We start from the raw sequence: 19301 nt of genomic DNA on the forward strand, positions 1-19301 counted from the left end.
AGGAAAAGTGAAATTAATTCAGCTGTGCTTGGGGCATTTGTTACTGTCAGTAAAGCCGTGGGCAGTTGTGTCACACAAGGGTAATCTCGTTTGTGCTTTTATTATTATCTGGGGAAATCTCTGAGCATTGCAGCGTGATGCAGTGGAGGGTCTGACTGACTTATTTTAACTGCATAATATTCAAAATAGTCATTTTAGCAAAATCTTGTATTTTAAAACAGGAGCAACAATAACAAAGCTACTTCTTGTGACCCATCTGCAATATTTGTGTGGAGAGTAGTATGCCCTAGGAAAAGTGAACTGCAGCGTTGGCTGTACCTCATCGTTGAGGGAGCTCCAGGTTAGATTTCCAGTTTTCAAGCCCATGGTTACTGGATCAGCTGATGCCTTGCTGCAGCTGTCCTGGGCTGCTGTGAGTGTTGAGCATTTCTTACTGTCTGAGGTCTTTGAGCTGAATGGAGGTAATCAACTATCGACATCAGTTGCTTGCACAGGTTTGTAAGTAATGATTGGATGCTGTTTTGAAAGAGATACTATTGTTCAAATCAGTTTGGGAGTAATAAAATAATTCGGCAGTGGTGCAGTAGCTGCTACGTTCATTTTATTGACCAATGCATAGAAATTACAGTAGGTGATAATTTCTCTTTGAAAGTTAAGGAACTGTTAATAGCTTTAGCTGTTGTAGGCCAGGCAGAGGTCAGGTAGTTCTCTCAAAAGAAGGTGACAGTATGAAGTTGCTCCTCAATTCCTAGTGGCTGTTAGTAGGAGATTCCATGTTTCTGCCTGTAAAAAAGAAAATAATTTATGAACCTACACTATCTATAACAAGTACAATGTACTAAAAGTGTAATGAAATGCATCTTTTTTAGGGTAGAAGCCCAGGAAAATAAAAATAATAACAAAAAAGCATAACTTACAGAAAGGAAACAAGGGGACTGAATTAAGATATGTGGGCCCAACAACAGTCATATTTTTTGAGAAATTTTGTAGAGATGAACAAGGAAAATCCTTAAAAATACAGAGAACTATGCTGAAGGGGACATTCTCTCTGGTGGGAGGTGGCTCTGGTAATAGGATGGAGCGGAATTTCTTGACGGTGTCTTGGTGATAAACTGAAAATCCATGTCTGCTGTTTTTCTGCTATGTGGTGACTATGCCAGAAGCATAGTTATGCTTTATAAGAAAGGAAAATAAAGAGTTAAAATGAAATGTAATAATATGATCTGCTGCTGTCTAGGTAAGTAGAAAAACTTCTGGCAGTTGCAGAGAAAGTAGTTTTGAACTTCTAAGAGTTGTGGTGCTAATTGGAATTGTCTGTGTGTATATGTTGAAACTGTGATTAATGATTACTGATGAGTAGACTTCCTAGTAGTAAACATGATGTTCTGAATGTGTAGCTTGTTTAAGATGCCATGGTTTCACTGAAACATGGAGCAAACCTGCCAGGGACATGCCTCATGTAAGTGTAAAGGAAGTGTTGCATTAATAATAGGCATTTCTTACCTTAATTTGTAATCTATTTCTTATCTTTTTGATCGATATACTTTTCAAATTATATATTAAAATGTCTATTTTTCTTTTTCTATTCCAGCGAATTCGAGAACTAGAAGATAAAATAGAACTTCAAAAGAGGCAACTCAAAGAAATTGAGGAAAAGGTAAATAAATGCCTAGGCAATGCCAATGGCTTTTTTTCCACATACTAATTTAGTTTTCTCTGTTGCATTGATGTTAATAGTGCTTAACCTAGTATCATGAAATCTATTTTAAAAAAAGATAAAATTTGAGTTCAACTCATTGCTGCATGAAATGAAGCTCCATCCCTAATCTGCTCAAAATTATTTGCTGTCTGGGTTTTCTAGCAAGTACAGAAAGGAATCAAGGGGTCTGGAAAAACATTAGAGTAGAAGGGGGAGGATTAGCTGTGGTTTAGACCAAGAAACAACATAAAGATTTGTCTCTGACAGAATTGGTTAGCTGAGCCCTGCTTTTAGATAACATTGCTTTGTAAAACTTGCAAGTATTGAAAATTAATGAGGTGCATGTGACAAATATTACAAACAAAAAAAAAATTCTTGCTTTAAGATAGCAACAAGTTCCAGATTAATATCCCAGATCCAAATTTTCTCCTCTTTTGAAGAAACTCTAAGGCTTAAAATGGCAAGTGTATTTTGGTCCCTGTGGTCCCAAGCAAGAGATGGCATGAGGTTCCTAGACCATGGGCTCAAGTGTTTCCCATGTCTGTGGAGTTCAGGCTGTTCTGCAGGTCAGGGGCTGACAATGAGTCTTACTTACTCTAAGCCCTAGCAAAGTGTTTTAGTTATGTTGCTTTTGCTAAAGCAGTCCCATGTCCCAAGATGAGTCACATTACCTAAGATTCCTTGTTTCCAGTACATATGGGTATCTAATCCTACATAAACCTGCTGTTGGCCTGAATGGAGAAGTTAGTGGACTTTTCAGTCATTGGTGTGTTTTTTTTTATTTTGGGATCAGAATGGGGTAAAACAACCAAACAGAGGCTTTTGAAGGACTCTGAATGGGAGTTGGAAGAGGTCAGTGGGATTTGCAGAACTGAGAGAGGCTTTGGGGAGCAGTTCGCTGGGTGTAGGAAAGTTTCTTCCTCACCCTTCACTAATTTCACTGTCCATCTGCTCTCTGGATGTGGCAGTCCTCCCTGTGTCACCCTCTGGGGGTATTGCACTTCTAACAGCTACTCCAATTCCCTCAACAGCTTCCTTGACCCCTTCTGCTCCCACAGGAGTTGTTTCCCCTCAGCAGTACCTGGTCTTGCACCCTTTGAACTGCGATACCAGGCTGGGTGTGTGGAAGAGCCAGAAGAGCCATGTGAAGCTGGGCTGTCTGCTGCTGTTGCTAATTGTCACTGTACAACACCCCCAATACTCCCTGGCTGGGGCTAGTCTGTCTGCATCCATCGGGAAGACAGTGATCCATGTTTCCACTAGCAGAGAAACAGAGCCAGTATCCCCTCCTTAAAGGGCTCTTTTGCTGCCTTTGCCCTCTGCTGCCCTGGACCCCTCCTATACCTGTAGCTGTTCGTGCCTAACAGCCAGTGATGTCTAAGATGCTGCAGTTAACTCCTCAAAGCAGAGAAATCTTGAGGGATTGATGATATCTCTGCATGTTAATTATTGCTAATAGTGGTGTTTATCCACCTATTTTAAAGCACCAAAATCTCTAGATGTTGCTATTGCCAAAATACGCTTAATGCACTACCATTACACTTTACAGAGTAGGTATTGGATTTGACAGACTGCTAATTTTGAAAATGGAAGTTAACGTTATTTGTGCTGGTTCATCAGTCAAATGGATGCAGAAAAGTATTGGAAAAGAAACAGCTTAACCACAAGCTTAGCAGAAAGCTGGTAATGAGTTAAAATGATTATCGTTCTCTTTGCCTTAATGTTACATTAGCAGGAGCTCAAAAAAGCTTCATCATTTTCTATTAACTTTCAAGTCCTTGATGGGTGGAGGGATTCCGTCTATCTGTATTACAGTTGATTTTTTTTTCCTTGGGATTAAATCCCACTCTGAATTTGACTGCCCAAAGGAAGGTTGTGTTGTCAGAGAATCAATGAATGATATACTTCTACCTCATTCTTCTTCTGAAGGTTTAATATGTCAGTGGGTGCAGACTGACACCTACATGCTGCTGATACTGAGCACAATTATTTCTGTGGAAAGAAGTCTTCTGCTTCTGAAGCAGTGTTTATAGCTGAGTCTCACTGCTTGTTGTAGCTAAGGACAATGTGCCACTTAAAGTGTCATGAGTATGGCTTTTTATTTTCCTTTAGGAATGGATTCAATTTCTGAGTTTTATGTAAAATTCTGTCAAATCAGAACATAAGGATGACAGTATTTTTGCCCTATAAATTCTTTAGCAAACTGCCTTGCTTCTAAAGGCTATACAAAATAATGATGTAGAATTTGAATTTTATTCTACGAGTTGTTATGTAAGGAACAAGTGCTGTTTAAACACATCATGCTTTTCTCATAACTGATTCTCTACCATTTATGTTGCATTTAGTTTGTGCCCTTGGCTTGGTAAGTCCTGGTTCAGGAAAGCTTTCAGGTGTGTAATTATGAGTACTTGCTTAGCTGAGTCACAAAGCCAAGCCTAATATTTCTGAAGTTACATAGTCCAAAAAGTTACCATTTGTAAAGCTGCCCTCAAATACTGAATTCTGTACCGTTACCCTTTTAGAGTAAGATTGGTATACTGTATCTCTCTTCCAGATCAACTCAATTAATATTGATATAAGACTAACTGCTATAATGTCATTGGGTTTCATATTACATATCTTACATCTTTTTTCTTTTCTTTTTTCCTCATTTTCTTTTGATCTTATGTTATAGTTTTTGTTCCTTTTTTTGTTTTTTTCACTAGCATTCATTCTGTGGCCTTGATGACACAACTGAGCCAAGACATGTGGTTGGTATTCTTTATATCTCTTTGTACTTATTTTTTAACTCTTAGATTTTGCCGTGTTTGAGAATTATCTTCATAAGACCATGAAGCCATGGGGGAGGGTATGCTGGTTTTGCTTGCACAGAGAGGAAGACTCACCTATAAAATCTGACTCAGATGCCTTCAGTTACCTTCCTAGACCTCTACAGAAAGCTACTGGGTTTTCAACGAGAAATGATTTTGCATCCTAAGATACTGACTGCCCTAACTGCAGTGGGTGTTTTTCAGTTCTGCAGAGCAGGTACATTTTTTCTAAAAGTTCAGGTATTGCTGTAGGATCCTACCTTCTGTCATGCCAGATAGAGAGGTGATGGACACTATTTGGTTTTCAGTTTTGTTTTCTAAAAAGCCCTGTAAGCATCAACACCCATACAGAAAAAGGGTTTCATTTTACCTCCTCAAGATCCTTAAGGCCACAGAATAACTTAGGAAGTAATAACCTGATTTCCCTTTTATGAGACAATGAGAAGGTTGCAATGTGACTGGCCTTCCATGTGCCCACACAACACGGAAAGAGCAAGGATAAGAAACCTCTATGGCTCTCCCTTGATATGCTACCATCATTCCCACTATGTTTTCCAGTGTTCTGATCTTTCAGCTCAATGCAAAAGACAGTGAATTTCTTTAGCTGTAGTGGAAGCTATAGCAGTAGTGCTCACCTTTCACGCAGGAGGGAAATACAACTTAGAAAATCTGTTCTAGCTCTCTTCCCTGGAGCAATGCCAGTTGCACACTGCCTTTGCATAAGGATGGCAACTCAACGATCTAACTGTTAGAGGATTAAGTTGTGGTTTAAAACTATTGAATATTTACACTGGTTTTGTTATTGCTGTTGTTTCGTTTTGTGGGGTCTTTAAAACTGAAAATACACAATGTTTTTACCTTTACAGTTTTTCCAAGTTTTTTCTTCTTTGGAATTTGTTGTGAATTATGTTCATGGAATCCACTCATAGTAGGAGATGCACATAATCAACCCCGTTGAAATGTTATCAACTACTGTAGGATGAAGGAGCATGATAACAAGTTACCCAAAAAAGCTATTATATTTACCTTACATTAAGCTTGAACCAGTATTTTCTTCTGCCCAGATCACTTTTGAGAAATCAGACCTGTATTATGGGCTCTTTTGGAGGTTTATTCAGCTCCCACTATGTTGTTATCATCTTTCTGCTGATGCTCTTGGGAACTGGCTCTGGTCTCTCATTACTAGCGTTGCTGCATGTGGTTTATATTTTGCAATAAAATGATGGGTGGGATGTAGTCTTGAGGGTATTACTGATTTGTTACAGTAGCTTTCTTTTGGTTGCTAGATGGGTGTTGAAATTGAGCAATATTTTTACAGCATTTTGGGCATTCCTTTTGAAATTTCCTTTATTTTGTCAAAGATTGAGCATATGCTTATAGAGCTGTGTGTGAGGAAAGGAGAAGCCTTGTGATACATCATTCACCTTACCGCAGTTTGAGCTGAATTTTCTGTTCTGTGGAGATTGGAAAGGACAGGTGCTGTTTTGGTTAATGTAATAGTAATTATTGAATTTGAAAGAGTTGAAGAGTAATGTTAAAGGAAGTTACCAAACTGTTGTCTTTGGAGTTTCAACTAGCTTTTTGACTGCAGTTCCAGTTAGAGGTGCTAACATCTGGATGAATATATTTGTTTCTAAATACTGTGAAAAGTATACTGGCCAAGTTTAGAGACACTTTATAAACATTCAACAGTGAGATCACCAGTATTTTTGAAATGCCATTTAAAATACTTTGAAATAGTATGAATTCAAGGCTTAGGTCTGATCTGTAGGCTTCGTTGCTGATATAGCTGATGGTATTATGAGTCTTCTTTGGGGGAAAAAAATATTAAAAAAAATAAAAATTACAAGTATACTTAGTCTCCAGAAAATACATTGTGCAGATATAACCTGCTGTCCTTCCTGTTAACAGCAACTATTTTAGTGGTTAGATTCAAGGTTGGTGACAAGAATTTTGAGGGGATAACACAGGGATAATGACTGTGTAGCCATGTAGCTACTCAGCTCTCAAGTTTCCAGGAGTGCACATCATATTGTGGTGCTAGTCCGGAGGGCAATTTCCTTTAGTTCGTTTTGCCAGAGGTTAATCTGTCCTGATGAATGTGACACAGCTAAGCCTATTTGAAGAGACTTAACTATAGTTGGACTCTTGAACATTGTTCATTATTTCAAGGCAAACCAGGCACTTTACTGACAGGAACGTTGATTCTTGTTTATTTTGAAACCGATGTAAAACTTTTAGAAAGAGGTTGTGGTGTCTGTGAAATCAGGGCTGGATGCCAACACTTATTTCTAAATTAATGTAATCTATCTAAAGCTCATCAGACTTTTTCTTTGTTTTGTTTTTGTTTTCTGTTTTGTTTTTGGGTTTTGGTTCGTATACAGGCTATTAAAAGAACCTATGGAGTGAACAGATGAATCCACGTGCAAAAACACAGAAAATATTTATTGAGCAGCTTTAAATTGGTGCATTTTTTTTCATAAAAGAGTTTGCATAATACTTGAAGCTGCAAAATATTTGAATTTAAAATTAGAGATTTTTTTAAAGATGTAGCTTCAAGCTGGAATGGTTTGATAATCAAATAAGGACCAGCACATCATAAACACTGAAAAAAATCTAAACAGAATTTACACTCTCACACCAACCAAACACTGGAAAAATTACAAGTGCAATTACTGGCTGCTATGTGAACTGTCACCTACCAAATGGTTTTCCTACAGTACTGAGATTTTTGTCTCCATACTGCATGCTTTCAACAAATGTGGTTTGCATTTCACCCAGGAAACACAGAATCTCCTTTTTAATATCTATATAAAAAAAGCTAAGTGTTTGACAGTAAGTTCTCTATAGTAAATAGCTGACAGGAAAAAAACTGTTCAAAGTTCAAAACGAATAGAGATTTATAACCCCACAGCGGTAAAATTCATATTAAATTCATAAATTGGAAAACCACAGATGGAGAAGAGATGGGTTTTGGAGAAAGGCAAGATGGTAGATTGAATGAAGAAAACTTTGAAGTGAGTAAGAACTGCATGGGAGAGATGATTTTTTGAATGTTTCTTAAAAATTAAGGCAATAAGTTGTCAAATAGCACTGGGAGAATGGGAGATCCAGAGGTGGCCTGAGAGGTCAGGAAAAGAGAACTCATGATGTGCTGTGTTTAGTTATCTCTTCAAGAAGAAAGAGGGGCTTGAAGAAGCGGATGTGTAGACAAATGTGATAAACAGAGATGTAGTTGTAAATAGGTATTTGGAAATTATGGCATCCTTCCAGGTGAAATAAAAAAATGTTGGGAGTAGCTACCAGGAAGCAAAAATGGCACAACCTCAACCCACTGAAGTAGATAAACAGTCAAGAACATGGATCACCTGAACTGCAAGCACATGGTGAAGCACAGATTGAAAAAATGAAGGTTGAAAAAAGTTGTTTAAGATGGAGAATGCTTAGATAATCCAAAAAGATTAGGCTTTTCTTTCAAAGCGGGAAAAGCGGATTGTTTCAGAGCTGGAAAGGCAATATGAAAAAATAGATTATTTTAATTATTTCTGGAATGTTGAGGCAATCAAAGTATCAAGAGCACAATATTAAAAGATAACTTTCTCCTCCCTCACATTTTTTTGAAAATCATCTTTTATTAAAAGGGCTACATAGAAAAGAAAGCTACAGAGAAACAGGTCTGCTCCCACGGACACACTGAACTCCAACATGAATATAAGGTAGAATAAGATACAATAATACATCACAGAAAGTGGAAATTATGATTGAAAAAAATAACATAAGGCAAAGAACAATCATGGCAGCACAAAGAAAGCTGAGGAAAAGATTTGTCACGGCAACAGAATATCTCACTGCTGAAGGTGCAGGAAGCAGCCTCAGAAGCCGCCAGTTTTCTCAGATAATTTTTAAGCTCTGAAGTAAGACCAGAGCTGTGCTCTTCACAGAGAATCACCGGACAAGGTCATTTACCTGCAGCAGGAGCCGAGGCACTCCGCAAGATTAATTCGGTCAGATGCAGCAAACTGTGGCTTGTGCGAGGGTCTGAATAACCCTGTGTCCTGATACAAAGCACAACTTACATTGGGAACAAGGACCGTGCAGAAGTCTGGAAACTGAATCCCCAAAAGAATGTATCGCTCACAATGTGTTGTTCAAAAGGAACGAGCATTTAGAGAATGTGTTTTCAAATAGAGGTTTGTCATGTTTTAGTTAAAGCTTTTAGCGATGTGATGACAGAATGTGGGAAAATGAAGCCTTCACTGCAGAAGGAGTTTTGGCATTGCCCTGAAGAGAAGGACTACAAGAGGAGTTAAACAGAGCTGGAGATAACCAAACCAGGTGCTGATGAAGGAACAGAAAGTGGAAAGTGTGATTCACTCGGCAGAGAAACACTTTCTTCGCGTAGACATGGTTTTGCTCATTACTTCTTTGGGGAGGAAAGTATAAGCCCAAATGCTGGATGGTCGGAGCACGTGGCTGCAGCGGTAAGCGCACTGCAGAGATGGGGGATGGTCTTGTTACAAACCAGAAAAGGTATGAGAAGTTTCATTTCCTATTTTTTTAAATGCATTTGTTACGCTGTAATTCACATGTGACAGTTTTCTCAGAGAAACTGGCTGATTTGGGTGACATTGCCCATGATACTCATGATGGTTTTATTCTGCACTGAGCCAGCAGGACTTATAGTTTTGGAAAGCTGTGGTTATCATTCCAGTCCTATTATCTGTTGCATATTGGTGTCTATTATAGAGCTGGGAAAGGTGTGTTAACTGAGTAGTTTTGGTCCATGCAAGACCCTGGGCCTGATTTTCATTTTCTGTGACACAGCTTTAAAATCATCTGTCCCAGCTGTATAAGCAAAGAAGGAAACAATAATTTTCTCATTTCTGGTATCAGTGGTAACAGCTTTCCTGGGTTAATGCTGAAGTACTCGGTAGTTTTCAGGTTGAAGCATAAGAATTGTAGAGCCTAATGGATTGTGAGGTTTGAGAACAACTTTAGAAATTATCGTATTAACTTTCATTATATCAATGAATAAAAGTGCACTTACAAACAAGAGCGCGTACTAGAAATATGTCAGTAGAAATCAGTGTAATGATTTTAAGTGTCAATTTGTTCCTGCCTGCTCCGTCATCACTGCTTTAATCTATTGGCTACTTTCTGCAAATGATACCACTAAGAATTATATTTTTTTTACAACTTGGGAGTAGGATATTAGGCTGGGGCACAGTTGAAAATGGCAATCTGGCTTCCACTTTAAATTGTTAATGAGCAGAGTAATTATGTCCACTATGATTATATATTCCTTCTGCAGTGGTGTTCAGGGATGCCCATTGTCAGGGAGCAGAACGTCTATTCACTTTACAAATCATAAGTACAGGCAAAGCATTAGTGTCTCAAGGAGCTTGAAATTGAAGGTCCTGTTCCATTTGGGAAATTACACAGGCATGGGGGGAGCCATGATTATGTTTACAGGTCTCAAGGAGTGCATGGTGTCTGAGAAGGGACTGGGCTTGGTAAATCTAGAGAAGGTTCCAAAGTGGTTTGAACTTTGTTGTCCATGTGGATTTATACTTTATCTTTCTACACTTGTAGCTTTTACCTATCATTGCTTCTCAAGGCGCTGAGGAGTGGCTGAAACTTTTCAGCTCTAGGTCCTTGTGTGGCTGACATAAGGGCAGTGAGTGATACAACTGGCCAAAAAAGTAAAATTTTAGGTAATTCACCATATGTGTGAAAAGTACACATCAAAACATGGGACAAGAGAAGAATTGTGTGTTTATTCTTTTTGTACTGATTTTGTGCTATTTTATGCTCTTTGGTGGCAAAGACGTATTCTACTTTTTCTTCTTCTTTGCCCTATAGATTCATCATTTGTTTAAAAAAAAAAAAAAAGAAAAATTAATTACATTATTTCCTGGAGAATAGGTCCAAACTCAGTGGTTGAATTCCAATTACATATCCACTTCCAAATTAATACAAACGTGGCAAAAGTAAAGGCATTTCACAGATTCCAGTTACAGGACCATGCTTTCTGAAGGGAGTTTCGCTAAATGAAGATGAACTGCAGGGTGAAGAACTTTTAGAGCTACAGCTAAAAGAGGCAAAGAAAAGGGCCAATTTTAGCTTGTCTTCCCAAGCCCGAATTCAAAAATTCCTTCTAGGCATGGTTTCATAACCTGTCAGAGGTGAAGTAGACTTGTCAGTAAAATACTGAATGCAGAATTCCAAAATACCAGTTAAAAATACTTAATGTTTCTCTGAAATAGTCATAGATTGCCTTTTGAATAGGAAATATCCTTTTTTAATTTTCTATCTCGAAACAATAAACAAATCATACATTTATCCAAAATAAGTACATTTTTTAAAGTAAACATACTGAATTTTATGAAATAATTTAGTAGAAAATTATCCTCTTCAAACTTTGAACCCCAATTCCTTCATGAATTAGTCTAATTGAATCTTTTATGGAGATCTCATGTTGTGAACTGCAACTCCTTTCATACATGCTGAATTACTTTGGGGCTAATGAAAGGAGACTCTTTCATAAATAATAAATGTGTACAGAATCAAGAAGGACTGTTCATTTGATCATCAGACACTTAGACTCTTATTGCATGCTTAGACTGCAGTACATTGAGATCCTAATAATTTGGGCTTTTTTCATCATGGATCCTTCATCTGTGAGAGAACAAGAATTTTGTTACTGCATTAAAAAACCTAGCAATGAAGGGTTTGATATCCTAAATTTCAGTGTTCAAATTGATACTTCCTGGATTTTCCAGGAATTAGAAGATGCAAGCATACCTGATGAACGAGTAAACAGTGCTGAAGAAAAGAATTTAAACCTCAGAATAAAAAAGCTGGAGAAGCTGGAGCAAAAACTGAAAGGTGTTCTAGAGGACTATGTGGAATCAGATTCTGTCCTAAGAAATAGGTAAATAAAAGGGGGGTTTGCATTCAAAATTAATGTGATGTGACAAATGTACTCTTTTCTTTGCTCCATGTACTGGCTGTCAAATGATACATGTAAAGCTAGCAAAAAGAAGACATTTATGTGTTTTTTGAGTGCCTGATAAGATGCATGTATATGTGTTTATTGTGGCTGTCAGAATAGAAATGCGATATTCATTATTTTTTATTATTACTTAAATCAGTTTTACCTAATGCTTATATTTATCTATATATATATATACACTTGAATCAGCATGATCTAAAATCTTGTTGCAAATAACCAGACAGCTTCCTCAGGATATTTCATTTGTAAATATTAATTAGGTGTAAATTCTGTTTGGAAAATATATCCCTTTCCTTTTTACAAGTTAAGAGTTAATTTGGAATTTTGTGTTGAAAAACAAAAAAAAAATCCTTGTTTCAGAAAGCTTCATCTAGTTTAGTATGTTAATTCTAATCATCACAGTAGCTAAAGGTGCCATTAAGCATTAATTATGTAGTTGACTAGAATAATAAGATCAAGGTTTTCATAGTCAGCAACTGCACTGTTCTAAAGAAAGCCAAATAGTTAAAAGGACACAAAATATAAATGGCATTCAAAATAGTTACTTGTATAATTTCCTAATGCTTTGATTCATCAAGGGATTTGGCCAGAAATGTTTTGATAATGGGCTTTTTGTCAAAATAATAACGAATCTTTTTTGAAATTGAAGCTTTTGTAAAAATAGGTCTATTTTAATAAAGATTTTGGGGAAGGGAAGACAGGAAGAACTTTATTTAAAACCAAAAGAAAATATGAGAGAACAGTTCAAGGAGAGCAAACGACCAGCTGAAACTTGTCTGGGATCTAGGAAGCCTATTTTCAAGGATCTTGGCTAGCAAGTAGAAAGAGAAGAAATCCTGTGCCTGAAGTTCTTGTGGCTGAAGCGCAGACAGATGGGACAAGGAATTATATGGAAGGTGCAACTATTTTCAGAAACAGAGAAGAAGAGTCAGCAGCTGTAACAAATGAGGGCAGAGTTTTGGGCTGATGTGGCCCAGTTTCCTTTGATACCAGTGGTCAGTTGTGCAGTGCCTGTCTGCAGTGAGGAAGACATTGTCAGGTTTACTTTGATACATGAGTAGGTACTTATTTAATGATGTGTTTTCTATCTTAATCCTGTTGCTTCATAAGTATGTTTTTATGTGAGCTTTTTGAATGAAGGTGGCGTTGTCATGCTGGGATGGAGGTAGTGGGAAATGTTGGCAGGTAGGGGCAGTAAGACAAACCTAGAAGATAGGATTGAGCAGGGCAGCCACGTGGAAGGCTGTTGAAGGTTGGATGAAGAAAATGCAAGGAAGAAGATATGGTACAGCGCAGTCTTGAGGGGTACAGGGGGTAATATGTGTGCCTCTGAGATAAGAAAAGAGGAGGCTGTAGTGCCTGTGCAGGAGATGAGAGGCTGGGGAAAAGATTTTCCTTAACAAGAAAAGGATTTTTTGAAACTCACAAATAAGGCATTGAGAAAATGTTGATGTGGAGGCTGAAAAGGGAAGGAAAACCTAAAGGAAACTTGAGGCTTGCTCTCATAAGATTATCTTAGGTATTCCTCCTTTGCAGAGGAACCCCATCACATCACACCACATCATCTTACACCACCATTTTAATAGCAACAGGTGAAGCAAACCTGTATTTTGTCAAAATCCAGCTTTGTGGATAGGGTCAATACAACCATGCATCCTAGGTTTCAGTACCTATTGAAGGTATGGTACAAGTCAGCTGTGTTCCCTTTGGTTACTAAAAGACATAGTTACTTGTAGGTTACACGCAATTTTAATTTTTATGGAAAGTATTTACTGCAATCATAAAATTTGTTAATCCTTTGGTTAATAAAATCTTATATAATTATTATTTTTATTAATCATAGGATTAATAATGATCAGATACATGTAGAGACCAAAGTGTTGTGCTTGTCTTTATGGTAAGTTGTTACTTCATATAGTATGTCAAGCTTTAGCGAACATTGGTCTTGTAAATTATTTGCTTATGTTGATGACTGCCTATCCATCTGGAACTGTACTGTGTAGTATTTACTTAGCAAAGATCTTCATTCTCACTATCCCAGGATGAAAGAGCTGGAGCTCTCACACAGAACACTTCTTGTGATGATCAATCAACTAAATGTGAAGTTGCACCAGGTTGAAAATGCAAATGTTCGTGTTAAAGGGAAACTGCGAAACATTCAGAAGGACCTGATCAGCTGGGTGAGGAGGATATTGTTTCAAATGACCTAGTTTAGCTTTTCTTTGTGGTAATAATTTATAAGTCAACCTCATCTCCAGTGACCTCTCTGTTTTTAAGCAGTAAATCAACTCAGCCTTTCTCTTTTTCTACAACCAGAGGAATCAGAAGAAATTTCGGTCTTTTTTCCTGCCACTTTCTTTTTCTCTGACATCTTTGACAGCACTACCGTTATTCCTCTCATTTGGGCCCTTGATCTTGGAGATATATGCTGCCACTTCCTTCCTCCTCCCCAGAATCTGCTCAGACTACTCCTCCCTGGGTCAGGCTTGAACTTTCTAGTCCCATAATAAAGCATTTCTGTTACTTTCGATTCCCTGCGTACGCGGTGCAACAGCACACACAACCACCACAGCCTGTCTTCCCTACAAAATGCAGCAGCTCAGCCCGTCGTCTGACTCCTGAATTGCTCACGTGTTTTCCAGCTGGGCCCCACCTGCTGCTGCATCCACCTTAAGCTTCCTGCTTATCTTTGTGTCCTCTTCCAGCTTTCCCAGGTTGGTTGGGGTCTTACCTTCTTTCCTGTGATGCATTGCCATGTGGGCCACCGCTCTGCAGAGCCCGGCCGGTGGGAGCCCTCCTGTGCAGGGTGCCCTTCGCTGACCCGCTCCCTCCTTGCCAAGAGCATCCCATGGCCAGCCACCTCACAACCCAACTCCCTCCCTTGTGTCTGTTCTGAAATTGGTGGCTCTGCAGGGGGAAGCCTTCCGTTCTCCCAAGTGCTAGCACTTCACATAAACCTTTTGTAACCGGAAGGTCAGCTGTTGGCTAATTACACATACAACAGGTATTTTTACTTTAGTGATCTATGAAAATGGAGAAGGAATGAAAGTTTTTCACGAAAGTGAAACAACGTCTTTTGATTCTGTTTATCATAAGATATGCTTTCATTCTCCCAGCATTTTAGGTCCAAGTTGAATACTCTGACACGACGCTAGTACCATGCAACAAGACTCATAAGAAGGAATAGTCTTTGCTTTTTTAATTAAAAGTGAAATGTACTTTTCAACATGCAGCAAGCTTAGACATATATATATATATATATATATATATTCCCATCAACAGTTAACCAAACGAAGTATTATCACACATCTACCTGACTTTGCATAAAATTTCAGCCAAGTGTTCCTCCTGTCCTGTCCTTGCTGGTGAACCCCTCAGACAAGAAAGTACCAAAGATCAAAAACTGACCTAAAGGAGTCCTTGAAGAAATACAGTAATGCCTCTGTGCCTTCAGTCTGGCTTCAAAGTTGCCACAAGATCCCTATGATACTTGTGATTCTTACGGTGCTTACAAGAAGGCAGCATGGGAATCATGAAAGCTGCCTCTGTCTTTCACAGACATCTTTCACCACTGTGTCTCTGTGTTCAAACACACAAATACCAAAGTCTTTCTCAAGCTGATTCAAAAGGCATCTGTTCTGTTCTCCTTTTTCAGGACGTTCATAAATGGAGCTGACAGGTATGGGGTGAAGGGCAGAGGGCAAAGCCCGGTCTCTGGGAAGTGCGTGTGCTGTTTTCTGTAATAGAACCATGGCTTCCCTGCCTGTAGCATCGCAGTGCTACGCTGCTGTCGCTGTTAAGGATCTGTTACTGTATAGTTCAGAGCTGGTTGTATGAATTCCAGTTCAAAAGTTTCTTTTGATTTAATATGGACTGTAGAACATGCAAAAAAGGTGTTTAAACATGTCCTGTATTTTATGTAGTAGTAGACATGGGTGAGTTTGTGTTTTGTTTGTTTGTTTCCTACTGAGATGTGTCAGTGGTGGCTGAAAGGACAAAACAGTGGGTCGGTTTTACTCCAAATGCAGGACTTTACTGGCTTTTTAAAAAAAATCTACTTATATAATTCCTGAGCTTTCAGAAAAAAAGGGTAGAATTGTAAATTTAAGAAAAGTTATAAAGGAAGAAGAGATTTGTTATTGTGATGTTAAGCATACAACTCGCTGAAATTACAGGTTGAAAACCAAGAAAAGTCAGAGAAGAAGCAAAAGGAAAAATTACATTGGCTTCAGGAGCAGCTGAAGACAAAAGAAGATGAAATAAAAAGCCAGTCAGAGTATTTTGAGCACTACAAGCAAAGGCAGAGACAACACACAGCAGCACTGAGAGAAAGGGAATGTTACCTTCGGGGTGAGGTATCTAGGCTAGAAAAGCAAGTCCTGGATCTTAATGCCCGTATTGCTCTTTTGACATTTGAGTTAGAAGAGGGAATGGTGCAGTACCTCCAGCAGAAGCTGGAATCAGCATACAGTGGGGCTCAGGGCTATAAACACTCTGATGTGGACTTAAAGGAATTGAAAAGTTGCATTGAAAATGTGGAGCATGACATGAAAAGCCACCTCGAGGTATTTCAGCAAAATCTGGAGTTCTTAAGGGAAAAAGAGGAGGACAACAGAAGAGAACAGGCAGACCTGCTGACTGAACTGCAGTGCTCTCAGGACACCGAAGACTTTCTCAGAAGAAAACTGGAAGAATCTTGCCATCATGTTTATAGTCTGAAATTGTCTGAAATCAAACTACAGGAAAAAATAGAACAGCTTTTGGATGAAAATAGAGCTTTGAAAGATGAAGGTACCTTGAAGTCAAAAAAGAAGAAAGAAAAGGACTCACAACTTACAAGACTGGAGAACAGAGACAACAGTCCTGACCTGGTAAGTAAAAATAAGGCAAAATATAATTAGCTTTTGTCTTTATATCACCCTGGATGACACTTGTCATTAGATGTGTGATCGAGATGCAAGTGTGCGGCTTTTTCCCTTCTGCATTTTTTTCCTTTATTTTTGTTAATGCATTAGTACTTCACAGTGTCTAATTCACAGCACTGGAATCAGTAGGTGGAGCTTCATTGCATCAGTGTTGCTATTAGGTGCACATTGAGGGCACTTCACAAATCTTGTCTCCTTAAGTTTTTAAATGACATGCCCAAGGCAAAAGGTCTCGATTGGCACTAGAAGTAGAGCCCAGAACTTCTGAAATCTCTCTGTCATGGACACCATTCAGTGGAGGAGTATGCATATGGTTGGGTGAGTTTTCACATGTTATTCATGCCCAAATGCTGAAGAAAAAAGCACAGCTGACAATAAATCTCATCTGGGAGATTTTCTGGATAATGGTAAACAAGGGAGGATGGATACAGTATTCATGACTGGGAGTGATTTGAGATATTCAATGGTTTGCATCCCCGTAGCATTGTGATATGCCCTGAATACACTGAATAGGACTTGTTTGCTTCAAGCACTTCGCCCCAGCATTGCATGGGAAAGCTCTGCATATGCTGTAGTATGGCATTCAGCTTCTGCCAATTCATTTTGCTGACAAAGAACAATTCTTGTTCACACAGAGGACTCAAACAAAGTTTTATTCTTTATGCACTGAGGTAGAGGGTATTTTTATTCCGAGGATTTGTTAAATAAAGTGAAACCAGCTAAGCCTCACACTCATTCTGCTCCATTCAGATTGTGACCTGATATCCCAAGAGCTCTCCTGATTTTAACTGCAGTTAACCAAGAGGTAATAGGTGTGAACAAAACCCGTTTAGTACAGGAGAACAATCAGATTATGAGTACTTCCAGAACTGGGAGAAGGTAGGGAGAATCTTTTGTCTGTGAAAGCCAGAAGAAATAAAGGCAAATTTTTTAACCCAGTAGTTGAATGTACTTCTGCAGACATGGGTGATTTTGTACTATCAGTGGCTCTACAGCCCCAAAGAAATGAGCTCCAGGAGGTTGTCTTTGTGAGAGAGATAGTAAGGTCACCCTGCAGTAATGGGCAGCACATGGGTGACCTGTGTGGCTAGCTCTGTGTAGCTGTGCCTCACTGCACGTGTCTGCATAGCGGCCCCGAGATGGCAGAAGGACCAATTGCTGTTGCTTACTTTTATACTTAGCCTGAACCATTGCTACAGTTACTTTAACTAGTGAGTTCACTTTTTCTTAGAATGAAGAAGAAGGTTTGAAAATATTTTAAGATATTTCTAGGACTTGCACTGAATTGTAAACAGGTACAACTAAAATCAGGAGCTGTGAGGGCTTTCAGAGCCAGGAAAGAAGTAGCAGACAATTCCTGTTGCTTTGAGAAAACTGAGAAAAGGAGAAAATAAATGGTGAGTTATTTGAAGGTATGAAAGCCAAGTATACCAACTGACCAACTGCCTGAGGCTAATCCAAAAAGTCTTCAAGAAACAGGACCAAAACTTTTATTCTATACTGTACCCTAAGAAAAGGTTATTTTTTTCCTCTACACAAAATTTTCTAACCTTTTCTTTCCAAAGTATAAATTTACAGCTGTGTTGTCATAGGAGGTTACTGAGTCTCGATTACTGGGTCTTTGGTACAACTGAGCAGGCCAGAATTTTTGTTAAACCCATTTACTTTGTTCTGCTGCACAGTAGGTTGTATTCCTTAAATGCTGTGCATAGCATCAGCAGCATCAGATCTTGTGCCTTCTGCATTTCTGGTTGTCTTTTCCTCCTCTTCTGGCACTGCAACTAATTCTCTAGGATTTTTCTAGTAGAAAATGACTTGAGATAGCAGGGAAAAAGAATCTGTATCTATGATAACAGGAGGAGGGAGACATCTGGTGTTGTGCTGGAAAACTGAAGAGGGCTTTTCCCCCTTACCTTGTGTTTTACTAGCACCTGATAAAATAAAAATTCCTTATTTCGTTACCTTGATCTTGTAGTATTCAAGCCAAAATAGTGACAAGAAAAATCCTATTTGAGTTCATCATACTCTATCAACAGCTTTAGAAATGAGAAATTGTGTGCAATACAAGAAAGATTTTCATGCTGTAACTTTTCTGGAAAACCGTTTGTATATAATTTTTCAGTGAAAAAGCAAATGGGATCATTTGCCTGTTTCACAGCCAGGAAAAAAGTAGTTTGTCAAGACAGGCTTATCAGACTCCCATGAAATACAAATGGCATGAGATTCCTCGGTAAATACTATGTCATTCAAATGCCAAGTACATCAGTTATTCTTGAAAAACTAGCCTTAGTGTTGTTATTGCATCTTCACGCAATAGCAGCAGATCCAATTAAGTGTTTTGTTCTGGTACTGTAGAGGTGAACTGCATCTCACAGAGGGGTGTAGTCACATAAAGCTTGTCAGAAATTTGAATTTCCAAACTTGGTATCGGGATCCTGTCTGCAATATTCTAATTGCAACCTATGCCTGAATGAAAAATGCATGAAAAAGCAGCTGGCTCCATGTGACTATGTCTTGATTTATCAGAGAGTTTGTAGATGTGAATGTTAGGGGTCTGTTGAAGGTGTTGCTGAAGGAAAAGCATGAATCACCAAGCAATGCACCTTTCTACAGCTTTCACATGAGAGCTGAGGTCTTGATTTCACAATATGATGTTCCTATTATCCAAGCATATCCAAGCATTGTACCTTTTACATCATTTTGTGTAACTTTCTTCTGACAGAACCCACATATCAGTAAAAAAAAGATATCTGGGAGGAATAAAGGCAAACTTGCAAGAAAGGAATCAGTGTGTTCCAAGAAATTAACATTAGCTTCAATATTACTGAAAAAAAGGAAGGAAGAAATCTTGG

General features: G+C 38.5%; 1 protein-coding gene across 8 annotated transcripts in view; it reads left to right on the forward strand.

Moving 5' to 3' along the window:
* LOC121088053 (janus kinase and microtubule-interacting protein 1-like) overlaps positions 1-19301 on the forward strand; it is a 246654-nt gene that overhangs the window by 152436 nt on the left and 74917 nt on the right. For 4 of the 8 annotated variants that reach the window (XM_040593696.1, XM_040593723.1, XM_040593707.1 and 1 more), the window contains exons 1-4: positions 6923-9039; positions 11292-11443; positions 13566-13704; positions 15700-16395. In XM_040593696.1, the coding sequence (XP_040449630.1) occupies positions 13567-13704; positions 15700-16395 (834 nt within the window). In that variant the 5' untranslated portion in view covers positions 6923-9039; positions 11292-11443; position 13566. Of the gene's footprint in view, positions 1-1591; positions 1658-4373; positions 4450-6893; positions 9040-11291; positions 11444-13565; positions 13705-15699; positions 16396-19301 lie in introns of those variants that run through there. The other 4 variants (XM_040593733.1, XM_040593762.1, XM_040593744.1 and 1 more) reach the window with 2 other exon arrangements.

Source organism: Falco naumanni, chromosome 1 (genome assembly GCF_017639655.2).
Source record: "Falco naumanni isolate bFalNau1 chromosome 1, bFalNau1.pat, whole genome shotgun sequence".
NCBI lineage: Eukaryota > Metazoa > Chordata > Aves > Falconiformes > Falconidae > Falco > Falco naumanni.